Below are 22,988 nucleotides of genomic sequence, written 5' to 3' on the forward strand. Positions count from 1 at the left end.
CGGTCTCATTTGGAATACTGTGTGCAATTCTGGTCACCGCACCTCAAAAAGGATATTATAGCATTGGAAAAAATCCAGAAAAGGGCAACTAGAATGATTAAAGGGTTGGAACACTTTCCCTATGAAGAAAGGTTAAAACACTTGGGGCTCTTTAGCTTGGAGAAACGTTGACTGCGGGGTAACATGATAGAGGTTTACGAGATTATGCACTGGATGGAGAAAGGAGAGAAGTACTTTTCTCCCTTTCTCACAATACAAGAACTCGTGGGCATTAAATGAAATTGCTGAGCAGTCGGGTTAAAATGGATAAAAGGAAGTACTTTTTCACCCAAAGGGTGATTAACATGTGGAATTCACTGCATAGCCAGCTTTAAGAGGGGATTGGATAAAAATATGGAGCAGAGGTCCATCAGTGCCTATTAGCCACAGTATATGTGTGTGTGTGTGTGTATATCACACACACACACATATATTGGCCACTGTGTGACACAAAGTGTTGGACTGGATGGGCCATTGGCGTGATCCAACAGGGCTTCTCTTATGTTCTTATGTGACACAGTGTTGGACTGGAGGGGCCATTGGCCTGATCCAACATGGCTTCTCTTATGTTCTTCTGTGACACAGAGTGTTGGACAGGAGGGGCCACTGGCCTGATCCAACAGGGCTTCTCTTATGTTCTTATGTGACACAGAGTGTTGGACTGGAGGGGCCATTGGCCTGATCCAACAGGGCTTCTCTTATGTTCTTCTGTGACACAGAGTGTTGGACAGGAGGGGCCACTGGCCTGATCCAACATGGCTTCTCTTATGTTCTTATGTGTGACACAGAGTGTTGGACTGGATGGGCCATTGGCCTGATCCAACAGGGCTTCTCTTATGTTCTTAACCACCTGCTGAAAGCCTGATTAGCCCCTTCCATGACACGTTTTCCAGCGAAACAGAAAGAAAAAGCACATGATTGTCCTTTGAGTAAAATGATTGGTCCACAAAGTGATTGTAGAGATAAGCAAACAGGCGTATTTAGAATGCATCCTGATAACACTAATAAAATTCTCCAAGCAAAGTTTTATGGTTAAAATTGGCAGATGTTCACAATTAAAAAGTGATAAACCTGTTTCTTGGCTATGCTAAGGAACTATCAGGTTTCAAGGCATTCCTGAGCTTTTCCTGACTGGTTGAAGAACTCTCCAAAGGTGAGGAAAACATGATTAGCGTGGATATCTATGATTAAAATCACATACATTTGACATCAGGGCCAGACGCGCTGTGAGTACCTAGTGCTGGTGGGAGAGCACTCGGGCCTGCTCAGAATCACTCCTGGCTTTTTGGGCTGCATGGCTGAAGCCAGTCCTTCAAAACTGGTGTCTTCCAGGTCTAAGTCCGGACTCAGCTGGAAGCCTTGCTATTTTGCCCTCTGAGAAGGCACTTCACCCTGTCCCCCCCCCCCCCCCCCACGCTGCAGTGCCCTGTGTGTGGATGACTGGCCCCCGTTCTCTCCTGGGGAAAAGAGAGAGGCAGCCCTTCGAGAAGGATGGAGATGGCAGAGAGCAGCAGTAAGTAAAGCACTAAGGGATACCCCCCCCCCTATCCCCTCCCACGTAGTTGCCTGCAGGGCCGCTCCTTGGGCCTGGACATCTCGGTGCACCAAGAGCTGCCCCTGAGGAAGGAAGCGGGTTGGGGGCTGGGAGGTGGGGCCAGAACAGCAGCTTCTGCAAAAGGGGGCCCAAAGGTGGCCTGGTGGGGAGGGGATCCTGCCCCCCGCCTTCTGCTTCTGTCCTCCCGCAGCCCCCCAAAAGGGGAAGAGAGAAGACCTGGGGGTGACGCAAAGGGAGAGCCAGCCGGACGAGGCAAAGGAGTCGGGGAGTGCCGGGCAGATCAAGGGGCAGCAGCACTGGCTCCAGCTTCAGAAAGGCTTCCGGCGTGCTGTGGAAAAGGTATCCTCCTGCCTGTCGGGCCCCCAAGGGAAAGTGGGGTCCCTTGGAAGCACATGCTGGCAATGGCCCTCCACACCTTCTCAAAGGCCTCTTCTTAAAGGCTTGTAAGTGAGATGTTTGCAAGGCCAGGCCCCCAAACGCCAGCCTCCCAGAGGAAAGAGCATCTCTGCAAGCTTGGCTGTGGAGTCGGCCGCCCTTCCTGGTGGATCCTGGGGACTGTAGCCTCTGTTCCGGTGACAGGCCTTCCGGGGGCTTGGGCTGGGCTTTGGGGGTTGAGATCCAGTGGTGTGCCCCCCCCCCCACTACCTGTTCTTCAGGACACAGTGCTTGGCGTCAGAAAGGGCATCACACCGCACTCCCAAGCAGAGGGGAGCGCTTTCTTGATCCCAGGGGGGTTGATCTCAAGGGCTAGAAATCTCAGCAAGGTTCTCCCTCTTGGGCAAGGAACAGGGAGGAGGAAATGCCCAGGAAAGACGGCAGAGAGCGCTCTGACTGCTGCGGCTCCAGGAGTAATGCTGGCATGTAAGAGGCTGGGCAGCTGGGAAATCAGAACGAGGGGAGATGGTAGGAGCCTGCGTCGTCGTGCCCCACACAGGTCCAAGCAGCTCACAGACATGGGCAGTCTTGGGCCAGTCAGATTATAATTACTTATTTTGCATAATTGCTTTTCTTTGGCTGTTTGTAAAGGGCTTTGTCCTTTTTCGTAAAAATCTTTTCGACTTCCCTCTGAGCTTCTGAGATTTTATCACCTGCTGCTCCTTTGAGTTCAGGCCTACGTTTTGCACTCTTAAGGACTGGAAACAGAGGAAGGAAGAATGCTATTGTAAACTACTTTGGGTCCCCATCGGGGAGAAAAGTGGGGTATAAGTATCTAAAAAATAATTTAAAATTTTAAGCTCAAGGGAAGGGAACAGGGGTGGCCAAACTTGCTTAATGCAAGAGCCACATAGAATAAACATCAGATATTTGAGAGCCGAGAAGGAGGAAAGAAGGGAGGGAGGAAGGCAGGCAGGCAAATAGGTGGGGGAGGGAGAAGTGGAAAGAAAGCAACTTTAAATGCATTCTCTGAGCCTCCAGCTGGCTTAACTTAAAGAAGTTATTTAGAGACAAATGCCTTCTCCAAGCTGGCCAACAAAATGATGGGGGCTTTGAGAGCCATACAATATGTGTGAGAGAGCCACATGTGGTTTCCGAGCCAAGTTGTTCTTTCCCATTTTGTTCCCTTCCCAACTGGGAAGGCATCCAATCCAACCCTTCAACACCAGCTCGTCTGCCAGTTCTGAGGCCTCTGCAATGTTTTGGGGTTTCTTATCTTTTACCAAGCATCTCAACTCTTTGAGAAGTCCAAAGTAGAACTGGTTTAGGACCAACAACTGGAATAGAGCCTCAAAATCCTGGGCTTTTACCTCCTCTGTCCATCTCTTCCCCAGCTCACTTAGCTGTACCCCAAATTCAGAATATGATTTACACTGTGATGGGGCCAAGCCCCTAAACTGCTTCTGAAAGTGTCCTGCCCCTAGTTTAAATCTTTTAAAGACGGTGGCTTTAAAGGCTGCAAAAGTCCCCCCCCCCCCCATCCTCCATAGGCTAAATGGTTGCCAGTTCTCCAGTCAGGATGCTACAGAGGTAAGACGTAGTCTTCCTCCGCAAGACCCCACGGCTTGGCCGCCTTCTCAGAGTTGGAAAGGTACACTGAGGGGTTCTGCCCAAAATCTTCCATATCTCTCCTGCAGCCTTCTGGGAGACCATCCTGAAAGACGTCCTGTCTCTCTAGGAGGCCTCCTCAGAATTGCTGCTTCCAGACCGGAGGAGAGGGGAGCAGGAAGAGACTAGGCCCCAAAGCCTGCCTCCAGTTAAATACAGGCCTAAAATAGGGTTGCCAAGTCCAATTTAAGTAATATCTGGGGACTTTGGGGGTGGAGCCAGGAGACATTGGGGTGGAGCCAGGAACAAGGGTGTGACAAGCAGATCTGAACTCCAAGGGAGTTCTGGCCATCCCATTGAAAGGGACAGCACACCTTTTTAAATGCCTTCCTTCCATAGGAAATAATGAAGGATAGGGGCACCTTCTTTTGGGGCTCATAGAATTGGACCGCTTGGTCCAATCTTTTTGAAACTTGGGGGGTATTTTGGGGAGAGGCACTGGATTCTATACTCTCTCCCCCCCCCCCCGAAAGGGGAGCTAGGAGAAGCAGAGGCGCCCAAGGCCGCGAGCAGAGTCCAGAAATACCTGGGGACGTTGGGGGTGGAGCCAGGAGACATTAGGGGTGGAGCCAAGATCAAGGCCGTGACAAGCATCATTGAACTCCAAAGGGAGTTCTGGCCCTCGCATTTAAAGGGACGGCACTCCTTTTCAATGCCTTCCTTCCATAGGAAACAATGAGGGATAGGGGCACCTTCTTTTGGGGCTCATAGAATTGGACCCCCGGTCCAATCTTTTTGAAACTTGGGGGGTATTTTGGGGAGAGGCACTGGATTCTATACTCTCCCCCCCCCCCGAAAGGGGAGCTGGGAGAAGCAGAGGCGCCCAAGGGCACGAGGAAGAGCCTCTAGCAGAGTCCAGAAATATCTGGGGACTTTGGGGGCGGAGCCAGGAGACTTGGGGGGTGGAGCCAGGAGCAAGGGTGTGACAAGCACAATTGAACTCCAAGGGAGTTCTGGCCATCGCATTGAAAGGGACAGCACACCTTTTTAAATGCCCTCCTTCCATAGGAAATAATGACGGATGGGGGCACCTTCTTTTGGGGCTCATAGAATTGGACCCCCTGGTCCAATCGTTTTGAAACTTGGGGGGTATTTTGTGGAGAGGCACTAGATGCCTCTATCTCAAAAAACAGCCCCCCCCCCAGAATCCCAGATACCCGCGGATCAATTCTCCATTATTTTCTATGGGAATAAATCTCTATAGGGAATAATAGAGTTCCCAGCAGACATTTCCCTCCCCTCCCCCCGCTTTCTGATGACCCTGAAGTGGGGGGAGGGTCTCCAAACCGGGGATCCCCCCCACCTGAGGACTGACAACCCGAGCCCAAAGTGGCGTTTCTCCACATAGCCCATGGAAGTGCCAGTGCTCCTCCTCAAGCTACCTGCCCTCTCCTCCTCCTCTTCCTCTTCCTGTTTGCAGATCAAGAACGAGGAGATGAAGGTGACCTACCTGAGCCACGGCCTGCAGCACCTGCGCCACATCAGCCTGCTCAACCCCGTGCTCCACATCGCCCACGACTGCCTCAAGAAGGTCTTTGTGGTGCTCGACACAGAGAACGGCCTGCACTGGTACAAAGAGGAAGGCTTGTACGTGAGCAGCAGGAGAGCCCCGGTGCCCATGGAGGGCCTGCTGTATGCCTCTCAGGCCGACCGTTTTGTGGCATGGGACAAGGGGGGCCTCCGAGTCCTCAACTCTGGCTTCGAGGTGCTGTCTGAGGTGCAGTCGGCTCTGCCCATCCGCTGTGGCCTTTACAGCGCGCTGCTCAACCGGGTCGTGACCGCTGGGGAGGGCAACTTGGCCGTCTGGGGCTTCCGCTACGGATACAGAAGCTTGCAGTGCCGCACCATCATCAGCGAGGGCCTGGGGCCCAGTGCTGTCTTTTGCCGCCTGGCCTTGGACACCAGTGGGACGGAGCCCCAGCGGTGCTTTGCCTCGTGTGACACTGGCGCAGCGGCCTTTGATGTCTCCGGGGGAACCCTGATCTCCTTCAAGACAAAGCTTCACAGCCGGTGAGGTTTCCCACAGCCTGCAAAGAGACACCCAGCAGGCCTATGGAAGAGGGATTCCCAGGGACACAGCCCAGGACTGACCACCCATCTGCTCCTTTGCCCACCAGCCACTCAAGTGCCCGTGGGAAGAACCTGGTTTAAAATATGGGTTTCTACCAGTGTCAGGGGAGGTGCTCTAGGATTTGCGAATGGTGGCAAAACTGCCCTAGGATTTAGGGGATACTCTAGGATTTGCAAAAGTATGGCCTGAGGCCTGCTGGATCAGACCAGGGAGGGCCCATCTAGTCCAGCTACCTCCTGTCTCATACAGTAGCCAGCCAGTTCCTCTGGAGGGCCAACAACAGGGCAGAGAGGCCGAGGCCTTCCCCTGAGAGGAACACCAGAAGAGCCCTGCTGGGTCAGACCAGCGAGGGTCCATATTGACCAGCATCTTGTCTCACACAGGGGCCAACCAGTTCCTCTGGAGGGCCAGCAACAGGGCAGAGAGGCCGAGGCCTTCCCCTGAGAGGAACATCAGAAGAGCCCTGCTGGGTCAGACCAGTGAGGTCCATCTACTCTAGCCTCTTGTCTCACACAGGGGCCAACCAGTTCCTCTGGATGGCCCACAACAGGGCAAAGAGGCCGAGGCCTTCCACTGAGAAGAAAGTCAGAAGAGCCCGAGTGGGTCCATCTAGTCCAGCCTCCTGCCTCACACAGGGGCCAACCAGTTCCTCTGGAGGGCCAACAACAGGGCAGAGAGGCCGAGGCCTTCCCCTGAGAGGAACATCAGAAGAGCCCTGCTGGGTCAAACCAGTGAGGTCCATCTAGTCTAGCCTCTTGTCTCACACAGTGGCCAACCAGTTCCTCTGGAGGGCCAACAACAGGGCAGAGAGGCCAAGGCCTTCCCCTGAGAGGAACATCAGAAGAGCCCTGCTGGGTCAGACCAGTGAGGTCCATCTAGTCTAGCCTCTTATCTCACAGTGGCCAACCAGTTCCTCTGGATGGCCCACAACAGGGGAAAGAGGCCGAGGCCTTCCACTGAGAAGAAAGTCAGAAGAGCCCGGGTGGGTCCATCTAGTCCAGCCTCCTGTCTCACACAGGGGCCAGCCAGTTCCTCTGGAGGGCCAGCAACAGGGCAGAGAGGCTGAGGCCTTCCCCTGAGAAGAACCTCAGAAGAGCCCTGCTGGATCAGACCAGGGAGGGTCCCTCTAGTCCAGCCTCCTGTCTCACACAGTGGCCAACCAGTTCCTCTGGAGGGCCAGCAACAGGGCAGAGAGGCTGAGGCCTTCCCCTGAGAAGAACTTCAGAAGAGCCCTGCTGGGTCAGACTAGCGAGGGTCCATATTGACCAGCATCTTGTCTCACACAGTGGTCAACCAGTTCCTCTGGAGAGCCAACAACAGGGCAGAGAGTCCAAGTTTTTCCCTTGATATTGCCTCTTAGCTCTGGGATTCCCCTCAACCACCATGAATTGTAGCCACTGATAGAGCTATCCTTCTGGGCCACCAGAAAATCTAGTAGTGCTAATTCACAGGGTCTCTTCAGGCTCCACTAGATTCTCTGGTGGCCCACTGATTCTCTGTTAGTGGCTACTAGCCATGGTGGTTGAAGGGAACCTCCATAGTCAGAGACAGTCATCCTCTAAATCCCAGAGCTGATCTCTGCTACCCAGATGGCAAAAGGGTGACCCCTGGGGAGGCCAAGGGGAAGGAAGAGGTGTGTTGTGAGGACCCAGAGGCCAAGCTGCCCCGTCCTCCTGACTTGTGGGGGGCGGTGTCACATTCTCTGCTCCTCTTCCAGGGTTATCACAGACATTGCCTACTGCGAAGCGGTGGGGAGTCCAGTGACAGCCTCCCGGGACACGACCATCAAGGTCTGGGATGAGACCTGGCACATCCGAACCGTCTTTGTGGGTCACACAGGTGAGAAAGTGCTCCCCCTGTCCGCCCACCCAGCCCTCTGCTATCTTGACATGCCCGGGGCAGCCCATGGCATGGACCCTCTCCCATCTTCCCAGCGCATTCCTGTCTGGTCCTGCCACCCTGGTGCTCCGTCCCCTGGCAGGAGAGATGGATTCATCCAGAGCCGGGGTGGGGGGGAGGGGGAGACAGCTGGCTATAGGCCACTGGGCAGTCTTCGCAGTGGAGGACGGTAAGCAGTGGGGTGCTGCAGGGCTCGGTACTGGGTCCCATGCTATTTAACTTGTTTATTAATGATTTGGAGTTGGGAGTGAGCAGTGAAGTGGCCAAGTCTGCGGATGACGCTAAATTGTTCAGGGTGGTGAGAACCAGAGAGGATTATGAGGAACTCCAAAGGGATCTGTTGAGGCTGGGTGAGTGGACGTCAACGTGGCAGATGCGGTTCAATGTGGCCAAGTGCAAAGTAATGCACATTGGGGCCAAGAATCCCAGCTACAAATACAAGTTGATGGGGTGTGAACTGGCAGAGACTGACCAAGAGAGAGATCTTGGGGTCGTGGTAGATAACTCACTGAAAATGTCAGGACAGTGTGCGACTGCAATAAAAAAGGCCAATGCCATGCTGGGAATTATTAGGAAGGAATTGAAAACAAATCAGCCAGCTATCATAATCTCCCTGTATAAATTGATGGTGTGGTCTCTTTTGGAATACTGTGTGCAATTCTCGTCACCACACCTCAAAAAGGATATTGTAGCATTGGAGAGAGTCCAGAAAAGGGCAACTAGAATGATTAAAGGGTTGGAACACTTTCCCTATGAAGAAAGGTTGAAACGCTTGGGGCTCTTTAGCTTGGAGAAATGTCGACTGCGGGGTGACATGATAGAGGTTTACAAGATAATGCATGGGATGGAGAAAGTAGAGAAAGAAGTACTTTTCTCCCTTTCTCACAATACAAGAACCTGTGGGCATTCAATTAAATTGCTGAGCAGTCAGGTTAAAACGGATAAAAGGAAGGACTTCTTCACCCAAAGGGTGATCAACATGTGGAATTCACTGCCACAGGAGGTGGTGGCGGCTACAAGCATAGCCAGCTTCAAGAGGGGATTGGATAAAAATATGGAGCAGAGGTACATTAGTGGCTATTAGCCACAGTGTATATATAGATAGATACATACATATATACAGATATATAATTTTTGTTTGGCCACTGTGTGACACAGAGTGTTGGACTGGAGGGGCCATTGGCCTGATCCAGCATGGCTTCTCTTATGTTCTTATGTGACACAGAGTGTTGGACTGGAGGGGCCATTGGCCTGATCCAACATGGCTTCTTTTATGTTCTTATGTGACACAGAGTGTTGGACTGGAGGGGCCATAGGCCTGATCCAATATAGCTTCTCTTATGTTCTTATGTGTGACACAGAGTGTTGGACTGGAGGGGCCATTGGCCTGATCCAGCATGGCTACTCTTATGTTCTTATGTGACACAGAGTGTTGGACTGGAGGTGCCATTGGCCTGATCCAACATGGCTTCTCTTATGTTCTTATGTGACACAGAGTGTTGGACTGGAGGGGCCATTGGCCTGATCCAACAGGGCTTCTCTTATGTTCTTATGTGACACAGAGTGTTGGACTGGAGGGGCCACTGGCCTGATCCAACATGGCTTCTCTTATGTTCTTATGTGACACAGAGTGTTGGACTGGAGGGGCCATTGGCCTGATCCAACAGGGCTTCTCTTATGTTCTTATGTGACACAGAGTGTTGGACTGGAGGGGCCACTGGCCTGATCCAACAGGGCTTCTTTTATGTTCTTATGTGACACAGAGTGTTGGACTGGAGGGGCCACTGGCCTGATCCAACATGGCTTCTCAGATGTTCTTCTGTGACACAGAGTGTTGGACTGGAGGGGCCATTGGCCTGATCCAACATGGCTTCTCTTATGTGACACAGAATGTTGGACTGGAGGGGCCACTGGCCTGATCCAACAGGGCTTCTCTTATGTGACACAGAGTGTTGGACTGGAGGGGCCATTGGCCTGATCCAACATGGCTTCTCTTATGTTCTTCTGTGACACAGAGTGTTGGACTGGAGGGGCCACTGGCCTGATCCAACAGGGCTTCTCTTATGTGACACAGAGTGTTGGACTGGAGGGGCCATTGGCCTGATCCAACATGGCTTCTCTTATGTTCTTCTTTGACACAGAGTGTTGGACTGGAGGGGCCATTGGCCTGATCCAACATGGCTTCTCTTATGTGGCCAGAAGCATGCTGGACTCCGTGCCTCAAAGGGCCAAGCTAGACAGCAGCTTCTTCAAAGACTCCCTAGACCCAACTCTTTTTGTTGGCCAGCAAACACAACAGCTGCAGCCCCAGCTGGGCAGCCACAGCTTTCCCCAATGAGAAATGCTGCCCCGCTGAATTTGTGTCTGGCCCAGAAGGTCAGGCTGAGCCACAAGAGCTCCTGTGGCCACTAAGCCTGACTAGGCCAGGCCTCTCCTGTTCTGGCGGGAAGGGAACTTTATGAAGAGCCCAAAGAGCAGCCAGATGGAGCCTCTTCTCCCTGCAGCTCTTCTGGAGAGTCAAGCAGGGCACTTGAGTTGGAGAGCAGTGTTCCCTCTAAGCGGAGTTAGTGTGAGCTCGCTCACAGTTTTTTAGTCTCTGGCTCACACATTTTTGTCTTAGCTCGGGAAAAATGGCCCCAGAACAAACCTATTTATGCAGGAGCTCATAACTTTAATGCCAGGAGCGCACAAATTTCACACGACTCCACAGCTTGCTTGCTTGCTTGCTTGCTTGCTTGCTCATTCATTCATTCATTCATTCATTCATTCATTCATTCATTCATTCATTCATTCATTCATTCATTCATTCATTCATTCATTCATTCATTCATTCATTCTGTTAGATTTATACCCTGCCCATTCTGCAAAAGACTCAGGGAGGCTAACAGCATAAAGCTTAGAGGGAGTATTGTTGGAGAGATTACTTCCCTCCCCCCAAAATTCTCTGGAGTAGCTTCCTCCAGGGCTGCTGCCCATGGCCTCTGCCCCACCCCCATCCCTGCACAGCTTTGGGGTGGTCTCTGTCCCCCCACCCTTGACCAGAGTTCCCTCTAAGCTGAGGTAACGTGAGCTAGCTCACAGATTTTTAGCCTCCAGCTCACAGATTTTTGTCTTAGCACAGGAAGGAGGACCCCAGAGCGCAATAATTTATGCAGGAGCTCACACCTTTAATGCCAGTAGCTGGCACAGTAGAATTTTGGCTTGCCCTTGACCCACTTGCTTTGTGCCACCAGGCCCAGTCGTCGCCCTGGCCGTCGACCCCCAGAGACCCCTCATCTTCTCTGCCTCCCATGATGGCACCATTCGCACCTGGAACCTGGAAACCATCGACCAGGTGGATCAGGTCCACATCTCCGAGCCAGTGGAGTCTCTAGAGACGCAGACTGCCTCCTGCGTCATCTCTGTCTCCGGCCTGTCCCTCGACCTGTGGAAGATCAACAAGCTGTACTCGCTCTACGTGCCTCTCGGGTCTCCTGCCAGGCGCCTCAGCTGCATCGACCTGAAGGCCGTCGCCAGCTTCCCCGTCCGCATTGTCTGTGTGTGCCAGGATGCCACTGTGAGGGTGCTGGATGCGCCCACGGGGGCCGTCCTGGCCATGCTCTCCTTGCCCCCGCCGCACCGTGTCACTGAGGTGGCCTACAGCCTGCCCCGGGAGACCCTCTTTGTGCTGACGGAGAGCGGCTCCTTGCTGCGGGTCAACGCCGCCACTGACCCCATGGTTGTGAAGAAGAGCGTGGCTCCGGCCAGCCACAAGCCCCGGCCCTCCTGCCTCCTCCTCTACAGCCACATCATGGACCCTGAGAAGGCTTACAAAACCTGGCTGGAGGTGGTGGCCAACAAAAGTGACCGGAAGGCCTGGCAGAAGCCCCCCCTCAGAATGCAGGACAAAAACAGGTGTGGGGGGGGGGGAGGGAGGACACAAGAGTCTGGGTTGCAGGGGGAAAAACCCGGCTGGCAGGCAGAGAGAAGGGGGAGGAGGAGAAGAAGACGACTGTCGGTGTCCAGTCGGGCACCTCGTAGACCAACCAAGTTGAATTCCAGGGATAATAAGCCCCCTTCTTCAGGTGCAAAAGCTTCCCCCCATAATAAAACCTGGTTGGCCTTCAAGGTGCCTGACTGGCCTCAGCCTTTCTTCTCTGGCTTCAGACCAACACAGCTGCCCCCCCCCAATCTCTCTTCAGGCAGAGCAAAGGTTTGCCTTTGAGGTGGGGCACTCCTGGGGGGGCAGTCTGGACAGGTGTGGAGCCTGCCGGATGGAGAGAGGGAGGGAGGCCTGACTTTGAACCAGAATGCCTGCCTGCCTGCCGGTGGAATCTGGATGGTCTTTGGCCAGCCAGGACGGGGCTTCTCTGGAGTTGGTGCTGGAGAAACCAGCCAGGAAAGACCGGGCGGGGGGTGGCTTCTTCGAGCACGGCTGTTTGAGCGCCCAAGCTCTCCTCCCCAGGGGCATCATCTGTGAGGGGCAAAGACTTGCTGGAGCAGGGACTGGGTGCGAAGGCTGTGCCCCAGGACTGGCACTGTCTGTCTCTGCCTCTGTCTGGCCCGACCCAGATCTGTCCTTTCTGCAGAGATTCTGAGCAGGCTGTGGCCCCTGCGTGGCTGCGGGGCAGAGACTCTGCTTGGCATGCAGAAGGTTCCGGTTCAATGAAGGCCCCAGCATCTCCACTTAAAAAAGGAGCAGGCAGTTGGGGAGCCTGAGACCCAGGAGAGCTGCTGCTGGTCTGAGCAGACAACAGTGAGCTTGATGGACCAAAGGCCTCAGCGATTCCATGAAGGCGGCTTGATGTGTGCGCCTGTTTTAAGGGGAGGGCCCATGGCTTGGCGGTAGAGCCTCTGCTGCACAAGCAGAAGGTCCCAGGTTCAGTCCCCAGCATCTCCAATTAAATGGACCGGGCAGTGCGTGATTCTGAGCAGACTGCGCCAACCCTGATGAACAGCCTCGTGTTTAACCTGCACATGCCCAGGGGGCAGCAGCAGCCCCCGCCACCACTGCCCTCTCAGGAAAGTCCTCCCCAACTGCAGAGCTCTGCTCCCTCACCGTCAAGTTGCAACAGGCTTCTGGTGACCCCATGAGGGGATTCCAAGGCGAGAGACGTTTGGAGGCGCTTTGCCCTGGCCTGCCTCTGCACGGGAGCCCTGGCATTCCTTGGTGGCCTCACCGGGGTCTGCTTTGCTCAGCTGCTGAGATCTGGTTCGCCTGGGCCAAGGGAGGCCCAACTTGCTTAACATACGAGCCACACAGAATAAACATCAGATGTTTGAGAGCCACAAGACATGAACATCAGATGTTTGCAAATAGGTGGGGGAAGGAGGTGGTGGAAAGAAAGCAACTTTAACTTCAAACACATTCTCCCAGCCGGCCGATGGGGGCCTTGAGAGCCGCACAATCTGTGTGAAAGTCCACAGCTTGGCCACCACTGGCCTGGGGTATCTCGAGCAGGGCATCCTGACTCCCCTCCCTTTCCTACTCGATAAGAGGCATACCTGAACCAGTGTCTGTCTCCCTGCCAGGTACGTCCTAATCTTGGGGCAGGAAGACGGGCTCCTCAACGTGGTGGACTGGTTTTCCGGGCGGATCCAGTGTCAGGTGGAGGCTCACCACTCCCAGCGCGTCACGGCGTTGGCTGAGTACACTGCCCGGACATGCATCATTTCTGCAGGCGAGTCCCAGGTGGGCAGGTGCTAAGGCCTCAGGGGGCAGCCTCAGGGGTCTCACAGGCAGGACTTGGGGGTGTGCAGGGCGCAGGGGCAGGAGGCTGCTGTTCCCATGGCCTTTGTGCCTTCAGCCGCAGCTGAAGAAGTGACTGCAGTGGCTCAGGAAAGCTGAGGCCACAGATGTGGCGAGTCTTTCAGGGGCTCCTGGACTCTTCTCTGCTGCTCCAGACAGACTCGCACAGCCACCCATCTCGATCTAGTCAGCATCTGTCAGGGGAAATGGCCAGTCTCTCAGACAAAGGCCGCCAGTGCTCCCAAATTCATGGAATGCCACACAGAGGAAGGCTGAGACACGGAGGGGCCAACAACCGTTCCTCACCCCCACCCAAGGGAGCCAAATGACAGGGTGGGGGGTGTTCCCCCTGGAAGTCTCACCCTGACTCTGTGCCCCGGTGTAAGGTTTTGCCCAAAATCTATCACAAGACTTCTTGAATGAATGCAAAAGAAGATATTAATGAAGAGCCAGGTAGCAATCACTCGTTGCAGGTGCACACAAGGCTAGTGGCCTTGCCAGACTGCCATAAAACAAAACTTACAGTTCAAATGTAGGTTATAGGTTAACGGCCCATCACTCTTCCTGCCAAAACATCTCCTGCTCAAAGGGTAGTTCCCAGACTATTGTGTAACTCTTCTCCAAGGTCGCATTCCAGTTTACAGACATCTTCTGTGCGTTCCGTTACTAGGGAGACGAGATTAGGCCCTGGCTTCCCACAGTGACTTCCCCTCCACAGCGGCCTCCCTTGGCACCAACGCTATTCTACATAAACCTTAAAGAAGATAGTGGATTTATATCCCGCCCTCCACTCCGAAGAGTCTCAGAGCAGCTCACAATCTCCTTCACCTTCCTCCCCCACAACAGACACCCTGTGAGGTAGATGAAGATATTGGATTTATATCCCGCCCTCCACTCCGAAGAGTCTCAGAGTGGCTCACAATCTCCTTTCCCTTCCTCCCCCACAACAGACACCCTGTGAGGTAGATGAAGATATTGGATTTATATCCCACCCTCAACTCCGAAGAGTCTCAGAGCGGCTCACAATCTCCTTTCCCTTCCCCCCCCCAACAGACACCCTGTGAGGTAGATGAAGATATTGGATTTATATCCCACCCTGCACTCCGAAGAGTCTCAGAGCGGCTCACAATCTCCTTTCCCTTCCTCCCCCACAACAGACACCCTGTGAGTTAGATGAAGATATTGGATTTATATCCCACCCTCCACTCCGAAGAGTCTCAGAGCGGCTCACAATCTCCGTTACCTTCCCCCCCCCCCACAACAGGCACCCTGTGACGTAGATGAAGATATTGGATTTATATCCCGCCCTCCACTCCAAAGAGTCTCAGAGCAGCTCACAATCTCCTTCACCTTCCTCCCCCACAACAGACACCCTGTGAGGTAGATGAAGATATTGGATTTCTATCCTGCCCTCCACTCCGAAGAGTCTCAGAGCCGCTCACAATCTCCATTACCTTCCTCCCCCACAACAGACACCCTGTGAGGTGGGTGAGGCTGAGAGAGCTCTCCCAGAAGCTGCCCTTTCAAGGACAACCTCTGGCAGAGCTATGGCTGACCCAAGGCCATCCCAGCAGCTGCAAGGGGAGGAGTGGGGAATCAAACCCGGTTCCCCCAGATAAGAGTCCGCACACTTAACCACTACACCAAACTGGCTCTCAGGAGTACATATATTAGGGTTAGCGGGTACTGATGTTGTTATACATGGGTTAGTACAGTTATGAATCTGCGTGTATAAGTGCATATATGAACATAAAATAATGTAGTTACGGATGTATGAATACACGCTGGATAATTGACTCTTCATCAGCAATAACAACACAATTAGGAAAATCAATATACAGTTTCTGAGCCCCATATTTGAGACTAATCCTGACCAGGGACTTGTACCTGACAGCCTGCTCCCCTCCCTGGCACAGGTGCTGACCGGACAGTGAAGATGTGGCGTGTCTTCCCCTACGTGGAGGAGAGCTTGGTCCTGCTCCTCTGCTTCTCCTGCGCTGTCCCTGCGTGGCACCTCTGTTGCCTGCATGAGACCTTGGCCGTGGCTTTCCAAGACCCACAGACGGTCACCTACAGCATTGTCCACTACAATCCGATGGAGCAGACGTGCTCCGAGCACGGGCCAGAAGACGACCCTCTGGATGACATCACAGGTGTGCAGGAGCTGTGTGGGGAAGAGGCGGGCAGGCAGCGGGGGAGGCACAGATCAGGTCAGCCCTGGCAAGCGGACAGGGTGGCGCCCAAGCTAGCGCTTGCCTCTCCTGCCTCTACAACACCAAGCTGAGCTTCTGCTCCCCAAAGGCAGCATAAGTGACTGCCCCCCCACCTCTGGGTGCCCCGATTCCCCTTGCCACCCTCTGGAGCAAAGAACAGAAGACTGTCAGGGTCAACTGAGGCCAGCCCTTCCGGGTCAGATGGGACTCTTTTTTCTTGCCATCAGCCTGCAGAAATGTTCAGAGGTGGTTTGCCCTTGCCTGCCTCTGCAGAGCAGCCCTGGACTTCCTTGGTGGTCTCCCACCTAAGGACTGACCAGGGCTGACCCTGCTTAGCTTTCAAGATCTGATGAGATCAGGCTAGCCTGACCCATCCAGGTTAAGGCAAGAGATGTTCAGGGGTGGTTGGCCATTGCCTGCCTCTGCAGAGCAACCCTGGACTTTGGGCACCACATTTTAAGAAGGATGTAGACAAGCTGGAAGGGGTCCAGAGGAGGGCGACAAGGATGGGGAGGGGTCTGGAGACCAAGTCCTGTGAGGAAAGGCTGAAGGAGCTGGGCATGTTTAGCATGGAGAGGACGCGGCTGAGAGGTGATAGGATCCCCATCTTCAAGTACTTGAGGGGCTGTCATATAGAGGATGGGGTGGAATTGTTTTCTGTGGCCCCAGAAGGTAGGACCAGAACCAATGGGTTGAAATTAAATCAAATGAGTTTTTGGCTCAACATTAGGAAGAACTTCCTGACCTTTAGAGGGATTCCTCAGTGGAACAGGCTTTCTCGGGAAGTGGTGGGCTCTCCTTCCTTGGAGGTTTTTCAACAGAGGCTAGATGGCCATCTGACAGCGATGAAGATCCTGTGAATTTAGGGACAGGGGTTTGTGAGTTTCCTGCCATGTGCAGGGGTTGGACTAGATGACCCTGGAGGTCCCTTCCATATGATTCTGTGACAGGTTCCCCAGTGGAACAGGCTTCCTCCTTGAAAGGTGGTGGGCTCTCCTTCCTTGGAGGTTTTTAAAGAGAGGCTAGATGGCCATCTGACAGCAATGAAGATCCTGTGAATTTAGGGGGAGGTGTTTGTGAGTTTCCTGCATTGTGCAGGGGGTTGGACTAGATGACCCTGGAGGTCCCTTCCAACTCTAGGATTCTATGATTCTTCTTTGGAGGTTCTTCAACAGAGGCTAGATGGCCCTCTGACAGCAATGAGGATCCTGTGAATTTAGGGGGAGGGGTTTGTGAGTTTCCTGCCATGTGCAGGGGTTGGACTAGATGACCCTGGAGGTCATAGGAACATAAGAACATAAGAGAAGCCATGTTGGATCAGGCCAACGGCCCATCAAGTCCAACACTCTGTGTCACACAGTGGCAAAAAATTTTATATACACACATACACTGTGGCTAATAGCCACTGATGGACCTGTGCTCCATATTTTTATCTAAACCCCTCTTGAAGGTGGCTATACTTGCGGCCGCCACCACCTCCTGTGGCAGTGAATTCCACATGTTAATCACCCTTTGGGTGAAGAAGTACTTCCTTTTATCCGTTTTAACCTTTCTGCTCAGCAATTTCATCGAATGCCCACGAGTTCTTGTATTGTGAGAAAGGGAGAAAAGGACTTCTTTCTCTCCTTTCTCCATCCCATGCATTATCTTGTAAACCTCTATCATGTCACCCCGCAGTCGACATTTCTCCAAGCTAAAGAGTCCCAAGCGTTTCAACCTTTCTTCATAGGGAAAGTGCTCCAGCCCTTTAATCATTCTAGTTGCCCTTCTCTGGACTTTCTCCAATGCTATAATATCCTTTTTGAGGTGCGGCGACCAGAACTGCACACAGTACTCCAAATGAGACAGCACCATCGATTTATACAGGGGCATTATGATACTGGCTGATTTGTTTTCAATTCCCTTCCTAATAATTCCCAGCATGGCGTTGGCCTTTTTTATTGCAGACGCACACTGTCTTGACATTTTCAGTGAGTTATCTACCACGACCCCAAGATCTCTCTCTTGGTCAGTCTCTGCCATATGATTCTGTGACAGGTTCCCCAGTGGAACAGGCTTCCTCCTTGAGAGGTGATGGGCTCTCCTTCCTTGGAGGTTTTTAAAGAGAGGCTAGATGACCATCTGACAGCAATGAAGATCCTGTGAATTTAGGGGGAGGGGTTTGTGAGTTTCCTGCATTGTGCAGGGGGTTGGACTAGATGACCCTGGAGGTCCCTTCCAACTCTAGGATTCTATGATTCTTCTTTGGAGGTTCTTCAACAGAGGCTAGATGGCCCTCTGACAGCAATGAGGATCCTGTGAACTTAGGGGGAGGGGTTTGTGAGTTTCCTGCATTGTGCAGGGGGTTGGACTAGATGACCCTGGAGGTCCCTTCCAACTCTATGATTCTAAGCTTTCGACTCACTTCTTCAGATAACGAAAGCTGCGGCCTTGAATGAAGCTTTGGTGGCCTTCAAGGTGCCTGAATGGACTCCAGCTCCAACATGGCAGTGCCCACCTGGATCTGTCTCAGGACAGTCGAGCCTTTCTTTAAATTGCCCTGGCTGACCGTTCCTCCTTACCCAAGTTCTCAGCGCTGAGGGGTGAGACGGCAAACCTTTCCTTGTCCCCATGGCTGGCTGTTGGCAACGCTAAGCCCTTGAGTGCTCTGCGCTGGGAGGAGGGGTGCAGGGCCAGGAAGCCATGGAGGCAGAGAAAGGGGGTGCGCCCAGGCAATGGGGGGGGGCTTAACTTTTGGTAGGGTTGCCAGCCTCCAGGTGATGGCTGGAGATCTCCTGGCATTACAAGTGGCTTCCCGGTAACAGAGATGGCTGCTTTGGAAGGCAGGCTCTGTGGCATCATACCCCCCCAGAAGACCCCTCCCCAGTCTCCCTCCAGGAGGTGTTGCAAAGTGTGCCGCTTTGCCAGGGCTTATGGGGGGGGGGGGTCTGAATGGCAGGGATCTTTGAAGGGAAGGGGGAGAGGTTGGGGGCTGGCTCTTTTATTTTTGGCTTTAAGTGGAAATGGTTTTAACTATGATTGTGAGCTGCCTTGAACCATAAGGAAGGGGAGATAGAAATGTTTCACTAAATAAAGGGGAAGAAAAGGGCCAGGAGTTTGCCGGGAGGGGGGTCGGTCAAGAGCAGCTATGGATGGATTCTGCCCCCTCCCAGCTCAGCCTCGGAAGAGGCTTTTGGCCCAAGGGCCAAGCAGGCCAAGAGACTTGAGGGAGAGGTTTGGGGGGCTCCTTCTCCCAAGGCCTTCTGTGGGGGGGAGGGAGGCTATGGGCTGCATGTCCCACGTCTGGTCTCACCACTGTCCCCCAGGCCTCTGCTGCTGCCCCAACCTGAAGCTCTTTGCCTCCTCCAGCCGGGATGGCTCTGTGAAGATCTGGAACAGCCACAACAAGCTGCTGCGGTGAGTGAGTGGGCAGCTGCCCCCTCCCCTGCCTCCCATCTCTCTCCCATGGGGGGGCAGGGGATAGAACCTGTAGGGTTGCCAGCCTCCAGGTGGGGTCTAGAGATCTCCCGCTTTCACAACTGATCTCCAGCTGGCAGAGATCAGCTCCCCTGGAGGAAATGGCTGCTTTGGAGGGGGGCTCTATGGCGCTGTGCCGTGCTGAGGCCCCTCCCCTCCCAAGCCCCGCCCTCTGACTTAGGTGGCCTTGCTGGAAACAGCCCCCTGGCTTTGGCTGCAATCCTGAACATGACCAGATTTACTCTTGAGTAAACCTGTCTAGCGTCCCGCTCTCTAGACTCAGGCTTTTCAACTCTTTGGGGAGCTACAATTTGTGTGTGTGTGGGGGGGAAGCTTTCCACTTCGGTGGGTCCTGGAGAGTGCCCAGAATCACAAGTCATCTGTCGGCAGCAGAGCGGCTGGTCCCTCAATCCAAAGCCCCACTTTCCTTCTAACCCCCCCCCCCCTCTTTCCCCTGCTGACCCTCTCTGGAGCCCCCCCTCTTTCTTGTGTTTATAGAACCTCCCACTGGTGGCCCCCAAGCATGGCTTCTCCCCCCGCACCCCTCCTCCTGCACTCTTTTTCCCTGTGCAGATCTTCCTTTCAGCCCCTCCAGCTGCCTCCTTTGCCCCCCAGCCAGCCACGAGGGCTGAGGCCACTTCCCCACCTCTGGCCAGAGCTTTGCAGTGTCCCACCTCTCTGCAGATTGTTCCCAAATATTGGGGTTTCATGGCATTCACAGCAAAATCCTTAGAACCTACAGAGGGAGCTCTAGAGGAGGGACGGTAGCTCAGTGGTAGAGCATCTGCTTGGGAAGCAGAAGGTCCCAGGTTCAATCCCTGGCATCTCCAAAAAAGGGTCCAGGCAAATAGGTGTGAAAAACCTTAGCTTGAGACCCTGGAGAGCCGCTGCCAGTCTGAGAAGACAATACTGACTTTGATGGACCAAGGGTCTGAATCAGTATAAGGCAGCTTCATATGTTCATATGTTCATAGAGGGCGAGAGTTCTATAGGAAGCCCCCCCCCCCACACACACACACCTTGGCCAGAAGCCACAGTGACCGACTTTTAAAGGGAGATGCCGCTGGGGGGTGGGAGGGGGGCAGAGACCCCGGTGAAAGGAGGAGGGGGACAGTCAGGCCACGGGCTCAAGTATGGCCCCCCCCCCAGCTGCTGCATTTTTATGTTCCGGTTCAGGAAACGCCTAGATCAGTATTGATCCTGGTCTCATCCTAATCAGCCCTGCACCCAGTCAGGCCCTTCTGCCGGCTGCTACTGATGTCTCCCCTAAAGATAAACAGCAAAAACAATACATTTGGAGTCATATCTCAGTCCTGACGGCCTTACTGAGCAGACTGGGACCCCACAAGGGTGGGGCTGGGAGTGGGCAACCATCTAGGGTTGCCAAGTCTAACTCAGAAAATACCTGGGGACTTTGGGGGTGGAGCCAGGAGACTTTCCCAGTCCCTAAAATAAATAAAAATACAGCAGTGCAGTTCCCCTGAATACAGTCTTCATTTCCTCTTCCCCAGCAGCTGGCTGCACTTCCACTTTCTCCTTCCCTCCCTCCCCCCCTGTCACAGTCTCAGTATATTCCTCACTCAAGCTTTCCTGTACCTTCCACACTTTCAGAACACTAGTGGGTCTTTCTGGTGGTGTGTTCTCTGGAAGTGAGGGGTTTGTTTCTACTTCTTTCTGTTGACCTTGCACCATTTTAACTGTCTTGGCTGGTGGGGTCTTTTTTCCTTTTTCTGGGCAAAATCTGGCATAGTGCCCTATTGCCCCACATTGGAAACAAGCAGCCTGGGTCTTCCTGTATGGAGGTGGACTGTATCGCTTTGCAGGGTTGTTGTTACCCGCCCCAGACTTCTCTGGAGAGTTCCAGACTCGGGGTTTTTTTGTTGGAGCAGTCCACATTGATCTCCCTAGATCTGATTCAATCTCATCTAGAATCACAGCTGCTGCTTCTACTGTTTTCAATTTCTTGTCTCTCAGAACCCACCTATACTGAGAGGGGACTTGGTTATAAAACTGTTCCAAGCCCACTAAGTTTTTCAGGTCCTCTAAAGTGGAAACTTTACTCCCTTCTACCCATCTGTTCAGGGCTCTGTCTAACCGACAACCGAGTTGAGAGTATGTTTCTCCAGGCTTTCTTCTGATTTCTCTAAATTTTTTTCTGCTTTGCTCTGCTGTTAAGCCAAAGCGGACTCTGACCCTTTCCTTGTATAATTGATAATCAGAAGTTTCCTCATCCCTCAGTTCAGAGTAGATTTCACTCAACTCTCCACAGATCTGAGGTCTCAAATAAATCATTCTGTCCTCATCAGCAACTCTTAAATCCTTACAGGTTCTTTCAAAATTAAACAAAAAAGCTTCTACATCATCCCCTTTTTGGTACTTGGGGAATTTCTTTTGTTCTACTGTGAGTCGCCTCTCATTTCTAGTATCACGTTGAAACTCAGGCCTTCCCTGAATCTCCTGGAGTTTCAAACTGTACATTTTTTCCTCATGTACTCTCTCTCTTTCCGCTTCTCTCTCTCTTTGTTCTCTTTCTGCTTCCCTTTCTCTGCGTTCTCTGTCCTCTCTTTCTACTTGAATTTTGGCCATCTGAATTTCTTTTTCTGCTTCTATTCTGGCCAATTCCAACTGTATTTTCATAGCCTCTATGCTCTGACTAGGATTCTCCTCAGGAATCTCTTCTTGTGTCTGCCCATCCCCCGTGGCTGTGGTAGTTCTCTTAGGAGGAGCCATTTCTGACAGGAATTTTTCACAGAACTGTCTTAATTCCTTTACTGCAGTGTCCCTCTACTTTCTGTGTGTCTTAGTGACACTTATTTTGGGGTTTTTCTTCGAAATCCCACCGCTGCCACCAATTATAGCAGCGCCCGCCTCAAGGCCTCACTGGATCTCTATATTTTAGTCTCTTCGGGGTATTTTTACTTGTTTCTTTTGATGGGACCACAGCAGCTTTGTTTATTCTTTACACAAAATATATAGGCTCACGAGAACTTTAACTTAAACCACAGATTTATTGTAACAAAAAGTCTTAAACTGGGGATATGGGAGATATTTACACAGGCTTATATGTTGTTCAGTTGTTTCAAGCTTACAATCACTTTTTCTTTCTTGGATCTTTCACAGTTACACGGTTCACAGTTTCCCTTCAACTCACTCTCCACCTCTAGCCAAGGTCTGGCCTCTTGGGATCGATGTGTCTAGTCTCACCCCTCGACTGGAGTCTCTCCTCTCAGCCCTTCTTGGTGTCTCAGACCCACATCCACTCCCTCAACCTCCTCACTAGATCTTCAGAGTAGTTTCCTGGTGTCTGTGACCATTCCGGTCTTAACTGACTCACACACACACAGCCCTCTTGGCTGGTTTGGTCAAGCTGGCAGTCTCTGGAAGACTTCCCCGTCTCCGTCTCCAGCTTCTTCACAGGATCAGCTGTCCTCTCAGCCTCTACCAGGCCCGAACTGACCCTTTCAGTCTCTGTCAGACTTCACCACTGACAGACTTCTCTGACAGGCCTCCACTCTGTCAGACATCAACTGACTGAACTCCTGCCTCAGCAGTTTCTCTCACTCCACTAACTTTTTCCCTCCCTGAGAGCCCTGAGCACTTTGCCCCCACCCTCAGGTCACCTGACGCAGCCCTGTGCGTCTTCAGTTTATGGTTAACCCATTGCTTTCCGTCACACCCCCTCTCTCTCTCACACACACACTCACATACACATACATACACAGCAGCCAAAATAAACACAGTTTGGAAGCACACTTTGTAGTCTCACTGAGGCAATTTACTCACCATGGGAGTTGTTGACTGCTGTACACTCAACCAAGTTCTTCAGACTAACACAGGGAAACCAGAAGTTCTCTTTATTTTACTATGCAAAGACTTCTGTAAGGGAGGGAGCTGGCTCTGTCCCGTCCCTTCCCTTCCCTTTCAACAGGCACATTGTTCTGCAGGTTCGTCCTGCCCCCATTCAACATGGCTCCAGAGATTTAA

At 52.7% G+C, this 22,988-nt stretch overlaps 1 protein-coding gene across 1 annotated transcript in view; it reads left to right on the plus strand.

Annotated features, from left to right (window-relative positions):
• Positions 1–1,530: 1,530 nt before the first annotated feature.
• The window catches only part of WDR97 (WD repeat domain 97), a 53,460-nt gene continuing 32,002 nt past the window's right edge, over positions 1,531–22,988 (plus strand). The window contains exons 1-8 of the mRNA XM_060243034.1: positions 1,531–1,552; positions 1,785–1,933; positions 5,058–5,647; positions 7,426–7,547; positions 10,841–11,501; positions 13,119–13,267; positions 15,252–15,488; positions 18,854–18,944. Of these exons, the coding sequence (XP_060099017.1) occupies positions 1,531–1,552; positions 1,785–1,933; positions 5,058–5,647; positions 7,426–7,547; positions 10,841–11,501; positions 13,119–13,267; positions 15,252–15,488; positions 18,854–18,944 (2,021 nt within the window). The remainder of the gene's footprint in view (positions 1,553–1,784; positions 1,934–5,057; positions 5,648–7,425; positions 7,548–10,840; positions 11,502–13,118; positions 13,268–15,251; positions 15,489–18,853; positions 18,945–22,988) is intronic.

Source organism: Heteronotia binoei, chromosome 7 (genome assembly GCF_032191835.1).
Source record: "Heteronotia binoei isolate CCM8104 ecotype False Entrance Well chromosome 7, APGP_CSIRO_Hbin_v1, whole genome shotgun sequence".
NCBI classification, from domain to species: Eukaryota; Metazoa; Chordata; class Lepidosauria; order Squamata; family Gekkonidae; genus Heteronotia; species Heteronotia binoei.